This window comes from Rhagoletis zephyria, unplaced genomic scaffold (assembly GCF_001687245.7).
Source record: "Rhagoletis zephyria isolate East Lansing unplaced genomic scaffold, Rhagoletis_zephyria_1.1 Rzeph_scaffold_10914, whole genome shotgun sequence".
Classification (NCBI taxonomy): domain Eukaryota; kingdom Metazoa; phylum Arthropoda; class Insecta; order Diptera; family Tephritidae; genus Rhagoletis; species Rhagoletis zephyria.
Genome location: NW_016167991.1, coordinates 10,411 through 19,142, shown reverse-complemented (window position 1 = coordinate 19,142; position 8,732 = coordinate 10,411). Strand labels below are relative to the sequence as shown.

The window sequence follows — 8,732 nt, the reverse complement described above, 5'->3', positions numbered from 1 at the left end:
TCCGAAAGTTGTATTCTAGCGAGTTTCAGCGGTAAGCCAAAAAGTATTGTAACAGTCGTCGTTTTGGGCCATATGATCATTTAATTTAATTTATAGAGTCTGCAGGCATCGGAATATATTTGTAATACAAGCCTATAACGAAGGAGCAATTAAATTTAAAGAAATAATAATAACAAGTTATGATATTTCGTGCCCCTTTAGGAGCCCGGGCCCGGGGCGATTCACCCATTTCCCCTCTCTCTCTCGACGGAGCTGTGTAAGGGAAGCGGCGTAAAATTCCAGACGCCATAATTAAGACGCCATGTTGAATTTCTCAAAAGGCCACAATGTCTTAAAAAAAATTGGCCATCGTACTGTACCGGTTGACGTGGAACGTCCCATAAAAATTAAAATAAACCATAAGGTACATTGGGACGGTGTTTGCCATTTTTCAATAATTTCTACTGAAAATAAGCACTCTGTCTGGCTCAAGAAAACCACGCAACAAAAACGCGCCGAAAAACTTTACCCAGCGGTAAAGTGGAAATGAATTTTACGCCGCTTCCCTTACATAGATATCGTTACCTTAATATAGAAAAGACTCATATAGTCGTTGAAATGCAAAAAAATCGTAACTAACTAACATTTTTTATTGCTTAAAACGACGTGCGGACTTAAAATTCGATGAAATGCATCTTAATAAATCAAAAAAGGAATTTTGATTTTTTTACTTAGTTACGGCTTTTTGTATTTCAGCGACGATGTGAGATAGGGCCTTTCTATATTAAGGTAACGATATGTAGCTATGTATGTTCAGCACGTTTCCGGTTGTGATATACGCGTCGCCAAAAAAATGTCCGTATAAAAGTAGGGGAGAATGAAATTCTCTACACCTTTCACTTTTGAATATGCCAAGTATTTTCAAGAGAAATTGTTGGAAAATGGCGAAAACTGTTACAGTTGACCAATTTTTCGCACTTTTTGATATTTATTTACAATCAAACTTTTTTTTTTCTTAAAAGCCGTAAATACAAAAAATGTGGGATATTATATTCTCTACAAATTTGTATTTAACTTTTTTTACGAAATATGCAAAATTAGCTTGCAAATCGCGAAAAGCCCAAAAATAACCTTACATCCAAGATGGCGGAATGTTCCCATATAAAATTTAGGGGCAAGACTGTGAATCCATATTCTACGTGCCAAACAGAAATAAACTGCGCCGTAAGTTATGAACTACAAATATTTTTTTTTTTGTTTATTTTAAGGTAAAATTGGAGCCTACGGAAATTTTTTGTTTTGACTACCGATAGACAATTTAACTGACCAGATTGTTGTTTTTGTACGAATCGACAATTAGACATTTTTGAATTTAAAATGTATGAAAACAAGAATACGGCTCTAAATTTCACAACACAAAAAAACCTTGAGAAAAAATGTAAACTCATACAAACGTTATAGATTTTTGATCACTCACATCCCTAAACAAGTACACTGTGCGACGCTCCAGCTCAGAAAGTATTCAACTTGGAACCCGCTGGTGGTAGCAGAGGAAGAGGGAGGCCCCCACTGCGATGGCATTTCAAATTGGTGTCAGTTGGCACAAAAGAGAAACTACTGGCGCGATTTGTTGAACACGGCCAAAGAATTTACAGTCGAAAAGTGCACACAGTATATAAGAAATATTTAACGAGCTGATTTTATTCAAATATTTTAACTTTTTTTTATTTTTGAAATTTTTTTTTTCACATGTAGCTATGTCTAATACACACTAAACTAAGCAACTGACTAAAACTAAACACTTTGCAATTACATTTTGACATACATATCTACATATTAGCATATTTGTATGTAAATACACAACTAAACCGATTAAAACTTTCACTATCACAAATTTTGTTATTGATTAAAATGGCAATTTGCTAATTTTTGTGTAACTCTTTGATATTCCACGCTCGCATCAAAAATCTCTTTACTTTCTCCTTGAACTTAATCTATTTCCACATTCTCATCGCAATCCTCCGTAGTGGCAGAATGTGTCTCGGCGCCGCTTTCAACTTCACCCGCTGACATTGCTGGTGTAAATACAGCGCTAACAGCCACAGCACTGCCGCGCGGTGGCGGGCTGGAACACGATCTCGATGGACTACTGCCATCTCCGCTGCCATGGGCATTCATATGAGTGGGTGACGACGAGGCTGACGAGCAATGAATATAACGCATGCCATGCTCCATTTTAGCAAAGTTCAATGCATTTTTCGTTGTATCAATACAGTTGTTGTTATTGTTGTTGCTGTTGCTATAATTTCCAGCTGCTTGTGCACTAAAGTTGCCAGCAATCTGCACATTTGCCGGCTGGCTGGGTGGCGGAATGGGTTGGGGCATTTTCGCTGCTTGTGTATAGAAATAGGGAAACGGTACTTGAGGCAGTGAAACGCCCACACCGTATGCCATTTGTAGCTGCAATTCACAGAAGAACAAATGGACATCTTTAGTTAGTGACATTTTGATAAAAAAAAATTCGTTTAAACAAAAACAAAAACAAAAACAGTTTTTCATTCAAGTAACATCCAGAAGTTTCTAATATAAAAAAAAGTTGCCGCCTACCTGATGACGATAGATGTGCAACAGCGCAGGGTCAATGCCATGCGTCGGCAACATGTGCGCGTAAGCGGCTGCCGCCGCTGCCGCTGCCGCGCCACTCCCATCTTCACGCACCAGCACCTGCACCGGCACACGCTTGGTGGCAGCACTCATAAGCGCCGCTTCATGCTGCTGAATTTGCTTGCGCTTCGTTTTGTAGCGACGGTTTTGGAACCAAATCTTCACTTGCGTTTCGGTCAAGCGCAAGCTCTTTGCCATTTCTGCGCGTTCGGGACCGCTGAGGTAGCGCTGCTGCGCAAAGCGTCGCTCCAATTCGAAAACTTGTGCGTGACTGAAAGCGGCGCGCGAACGCTTCTTGCGGCTCATTGAGCCATTGAGGCTATCTGAATCGTGCAGTGAGGGCGATGTGTTGCCACCACAAGCGCTCGAGGTGGCATTAGCCGAGGCGCCGCTACCATAAAGCGACAACATTGGTGGAGGCGGTGATTCTGAATCTGTGCAAGGGTAGAGGAGAAGAGGAAGAGAATTATGTAAAACTTTTACTTACACACATATATGTTTACATACATATATAACAATAGCACTGTGGAAAATTTGTTTGCGCTAGTTTCGGAAAGTTGGACGCATTGCATTAGCGCACAAAGCGCCCTACATAAAATTACACAATGTGTGTCGCCGCTTGCGCTAATGCGAAACTATCATTAAAATGCTTTTAAAACTTTTCGCTCGAACTCACCTGATTCATTATTGCTACAGCGTCGCATGTCAATGGGGCAATCGCGACCGCCAACCAAATTTCCAGCGCCAATATAACCGAACTTTCGCGCTAAATGATAATCACTGTGATTGTTATTGTCCAACGTCGCCAGGTAGTAGGGCATATAATCGGTATTTTCACTACCACTACTAACAACACGCGTTCCGCCACTGACACCACCACCGACGCCGCTTCTACGTTCCATTGATGTTTGAGCGGAAAATTTCGCAACTGCTGCGCGCATCTCACAAATGGGACTGGGATTGTTCGAGGAATTACGCGAGGAGGTATTTTCTAAAGTGGCGCCTAATTTGTAGCCATTGGTTTCGGCAGCGGCAATGTGACAACAAGAAGCGGAAATTTTCAAATCTGTTTTCACTTCGCGCCCTTTATTTTGCCGCGTTTCGGTGGCCGCTGCTGCCCCCGCGCTCAGCGCCATTTCATCGGTATCGGAAATGCGCTGTCTAATTTGTTGTTGTTGCGCTGCATTTAATCCACTATTATTGCGCGTTAAAATGTCATTTATTGAAAATGGCGTTGTGAGTGCTGCCTTGCTGAGACCCACCAATGCACTACCACTGCCACTGTTCTCCAAATTGGCCAACATTGCAATTTTTCATTCACCAAATTTTTCGCTTTGTTTATAGGTACTTTGGCTCAATTTCACTTTTCTAACTGTTTTATTTTACGGTGTATTCTGGTTCTTTTCGGTTATTTTCTACAAGTCACTTATCTTCTACTTCCCGACCTTTGACACGTCCGTTAACGTCTACGTATGCGACACCATTGAATAAACTCACCACGCACAGTTCGATTTTAAATAATTCGATCACACTTGCTGGTCTGCAGCACTCACTAGGTCGTTCGCAACCACTGTTGGCACTGCCGCCACTCGGCGTCTCGATTATATGGCACTCGAGTGTTTTCCACCGAGTGACCCTTAAGTTATACAGCCATAGTTGATGTTGTCTATGGTAAATAGCGTAAAATTTTCTATTTTTATGCAATGCCCAGAACTCGTTTGTATCACGCTACAATAGCATCTCGCACTACACTGGCCCCACTTTGAGTGCTTTCTCAACTCAGTAGCTGATTCGTTGGTTCGCTGTAGCGCTCATGCGCCGCACAGCGTCTCTGGCATCTTTGCTTGCGTGGCTATGGTTTGTGGCGCTTGTGCCGTTCGTGGTGGTGGTGATGGTCTTGCCAGTTGATTGGCTGTTGGCGAGCATCTTTTCTACCTCAAGTGATTTATGAGTGCAATTATTGCTGTTAGTATGCAATATACTATGTACTTTTGTATGTACATATGTACATAGATTAATACGTGCATTGTAGGTATGTATTGTCTTTGGTCACCGGGACCAAGTGGTTAGAGGTTCGTACTTCAACCTGGTGGGACTTAGGTTCGATTTAGTTTCCGATTCTTGATCCGAGCAACCCCAGTGGGGGGTTTCGGGGATTAAACTACGTGTCACAGGGGAGGGGTGTTTTAATATGGCGCATATGTATGTATAATATGGCGTCTATGCATTAAAACACGCCCCGTGGGTAAGCCACTGACTGACACCTAGTTTAACCTCCAAAGTATTGGACTTGCCTTTTGGATATCCCAAGCTCAATTTCCTTACTTCCGTCGAAGTACGATTGAGTATTACTTAGCGGGACTGTTCCCCAATCCCTTTCAAATCTGCACGATCTCAGGTTTCTTTCAGGTCTCTCAAGTCAACGCTGCCAAAAACACTCTATTCTAATCCTAACAGGGCACAAGAAGTGTTCCGCTGGAGAATATCATATGTATATTCCGATCAAACTCAGGTGTTCGTGCCAAGATGAAGGAATAAACCTATACACCTCTTTTATGCTATATGGCTTCCTCCATTTAAATTTTTTTTTTTTTTTAATTCAAGAAAAATCCAAGTCTTTATCTCACGAATGGCTTGCTCGATATTGGCCTTAAGGGCCTGAATCATTAATGGATTATTCGCATAATCGTCGATACTGCTGATGACACGATTATCAAATTTGGCGCGCAAAAGATCGATTGGGGCATGGGCTGTGTGGCATGGCGCGCCATCCTGCTGAAACCAAAGAACGTCCATGTCCACGTCTTCAATTTCCGTTCACAAAAAATAGTTAACCATTTCTCAGTCGTTAACCGAAATAGCCTTGCCAGCATATTCAAAGCAAACTGGGCAAAATTGACCACCGCAGCAAAATCCACACCAAACTGTCATTCTGTGAAGCGAAGCCACGTGTGGGTTTGGTTTGTTAACAAGCGGAAGGTGGTCTGTTGAATTGATGAGATCAATATGAAGTCAATATTCCGGGACTGAGTCGCACACTTTCGGCTACGGCAGTCACATTCTCGTCCATTCACACCGTATGACCCCGTGATACGGCGTTGAAAGTAGTCCTCGAATTTGAGCTTCTTCATATAACCATAGTCGCCAAAATAACGCGAATAAGCTTTTATAGAGAGGAATTTGGTAAAGGAAAGCATGGAAAATCGTTGGTCTTCACTCCATTTCCGAGAGATACCATAGGAAGAGCCATAATATTTGAAAGGAGGTTTAAAATAGAGCTATGCTACAAAGTAATCTGGAGCATCTCTGCTCGAAAGCTCCACAAGGAATAGAGGCTGGTATTTTGGTACTAACGACCAGGATCTGTTTTAATTTGGGGAAATATTCGAGCATTTTTCAGACGGTGGCCTACATCATTTCTCTGTGCGCCGAGCTACCAGTATTAGGAATGAAGGAGGGTAATGCACTAAATGGTCCCAATTGGCATAGCCCAGTAGGAGATAGCCAGCCAAAGAATCTACTGGTACGGTATAACAAGAGGAGATTCCACAACTTACTCAGAAGAAGATTGGAGTGCTAACAAATATCCTTAAAGGACAATGTAGATTAAGAGGATATCTGCATAAGCTGGAAAAATGGTCGAATCGTCTTTGTCGGTTCTGCGAATTGACCAGTGAGACACCCCTGCATATTTTTTCATTGATTGTGATGCCGTCTGAAGAAAGCGTGAGTAAAGTCTAAGCTCGACGTGGCCACAGATTAAGCGTTAAGGCTCAGCGAACTCAACATCCTTTTATATATTAAGATCTCTGCAGTCAGAAAATTCTAGCTAACTCCATTTTACAGGCCTGAAAGTGGCCTTAATAGCATCTCCGCAAATCAAGACATAAATTGACGGTATGTTTAGCAGCGCATCCAAATCAACCTTAGATGTTGTAGCATATATATGTATACGGCAATGTGGCCCTTTGAAGTTTGTTAAGCAGATTTCCCACGTCATTGGTTAAAAGTCTGCTCCACCAAGACAGTGCTATATAGCTACTGAGTCTCATAATCGGTGGCAAACCCACGCCACCGTAAGGACAGCCGCTATGAACTCTGCATGTGATATATTGTCCCTCTTCTGCCTGAGTCCAAACGATCATCGGCTAAAGCATTCAACTATAACAATCTATCGGGGTTGACTCCATGTCTTAGAGCCGAGTTGATCATGGTATCCGAAGCGCCTTCAATGTCTAAAAAAATATGCACCAGCCAAATTCTTTCTTAGTGAAGGCATTTCTAATTCTGGCAACAAGACCATTACAAGATTTCCCACCTATTAAGCATGTTAATGCAAACACAGAGGATGAGCACTTATAATATAATTATCCGCCTAAGACGAAGCTTTTGTCAGGAAGGAGACCGTTGGAGGCGAAAGCAATGCCGGTTATCGCTCACACTCGCTCCGCCAGAGATCCCGGTTGGAATGAGATTGGCCGTGGCGCAGAAACCAATTTTTACGAAGCCATTTTTCACTGCACTAGCTTCGCTTCATGGACACAAAAGTGGAATCGGCCTCCTCGTCCTCACAAACTCTCAGCAGCAGAGTGTTTCGAGTGTCATCTCTTCTACGTCATCCCTGGAGATCGTTGACAGGTAACTACTTACCGACGGATGCCTAATGTAAGCGAATGGTCCGGCACCTCTAGAATTTGCAATTTTTGGACACGTCAGAATCCATTAACCTGCCGAACTGCCCAATGTTTCAGGGGATATCCGTACAGTCCTGTTTTCCCGAGTCGCTCCAATGCCATTCGTTCCACTCCCGCCCGTGGATTTACGTCGCCTTTAATGATCAGTAAGCCTTACTGCGTATAAATTTCGAACATCTTCTTTTAAGCCCTGTATGCAGCTCTCAAGAAAACGGTCAAGAAAAAATTGCCATTATTTCGCGCGTGTGTCCAAGGAATTTTGAATTTTCTTTCCTCAAGAAATAATGGAACGGGCATATATTTCTGTTGCAAACCTGGGTTGCCTTGTGCTCTTTTTTCACAAAAAAACTTTAGAAAACCGTAGTAGAAAGCGTAGTAAATTTCTTAAGAACTGCGTACTGCCTTAAGGAAATTTGACTCAAGAAAATTTCTTAGCCATTTCTTGTACGCCATTTTATATGGAGTTTTTGCTTTTCTTGAGAGCTGCATACAGGCCTTTAAGGTAGTTTTTTCTCCGCTCCCAATTCGTGCCCTGCTCCAATATTTCCAATGCCCTGGACGCTCTACTAGGAAGGGACAAGGGGCCCTTTAGTAGATCTCCCCAGCAAGGTGCCATGCCGCCTTGTACCATAGTAGGTCCGGTCCTGGACGTTCTATTTTAAAAAATTTCATAAAATTCCATTCATTGGAGGCAGGTTAATAATAAAACCTTATTTAAGTCTATTTGCGAGACATCAATTACAATATCGGAGCAGGTCACATAACAAAAAAACATAAAATATGCGCCTTCTCTTGTTAGTATGATAAAAGTGTTTAACAAATGATAAACAAATACAAAAATTTGTTTGTACATTAAAATTTTAGTGAATGCCTACACACATACATACATACACACTTTGATGGCGCTTAAATTTTTAGCTTGCGCCTGATTGGACGCACATTAAATGGTAAAAAATGGTTTCCACTGAGCACTAAACTGACTTCTCGACGCAATGCTCGTATTTTGAGTATCGCAATTGAGTGAGTTTGCTTGAGTGTTTTGGATATTTGCTATTGCGTACTCTCATTTCAAGCATTTTTAATGCGATTGTGACCACAGAATGAGCTATCAATTTTAAAATTACAAACATGACTATTCAATTACTTATTCTGAATATACGTATGTATGTATGTATGTAAATTTTACTAGTTACCTACGTGAGAAAAGTTTTAATTAACTCAACAGATTTGTTAGTTTTTTACTGTGTATGTATGTATGTATTTTAAGTTTAAAATTTATGCATTACAGCTGAAAAAAATTATTGTTTTTTGTCACATTTTTATGGATTTGATTTTCGCTCAGTAAAGGTATCCGAATTTTTGAACATTTTATTTAGAAATCCGAAAAGTTGATTT

The 8,732-nt window shown here is 41.3% G+C and overlaps 1 protein-coding gene across 1 annotated transcript; it reads right to left on the bottom strand.

Annotated features, from left to right (window-relative positions):
- Nucleotides 1-1,816: 1,816 nt before the first annotated feature.
- Nucleotides 1,817-3,947, bottom strand: bap (NK3 homeobox bagpipe). Its single transcript, XM_017632999.1, has 3 exons — nt 3,320-3,947; nt 2,587-3,077; nt 1,817-2,439 (listed from the first exon to the last, which is right to left on the bottom strand). The coding sequence occupies exons 1-3, from the start codon at nt 3,945-3,947 to the stop codon at nt 1,969-1,971; spliced, it is 1,590 nt and encodes a 529-aa protein (XP_017488488.1). The 3' UTR covers nt 1,817-1,968.
- Nucleotides 3,948-8,732: the final 4,785 nt, after the last annotated feature.

Excerpts from the sequence above, each read along its gene's own strand:
- bap (XM_017632999.1), bottom strand. The coding sequence starts at position 3,947 with ATGTTGGCCAATTTGGAGAACAGTGGCAGTGGTAGTGCATTGGTGGGT. Across the intron at positions 3,078-3,319 it reads CTGTAGCAATAATGAATCAG|ATTCAGAATCACCGCCTCCA; the intron begins GTGAGTTCGAGC and ends ACCCTTGCACAG. Across the intron at positions 2,440-2,586 it reads TGCACATCTATCGTCATCAG|CTACAAATGGCATACGGTGT; the intron begins GTAGGCGGCAAC and ends TGTGAATTGCAG.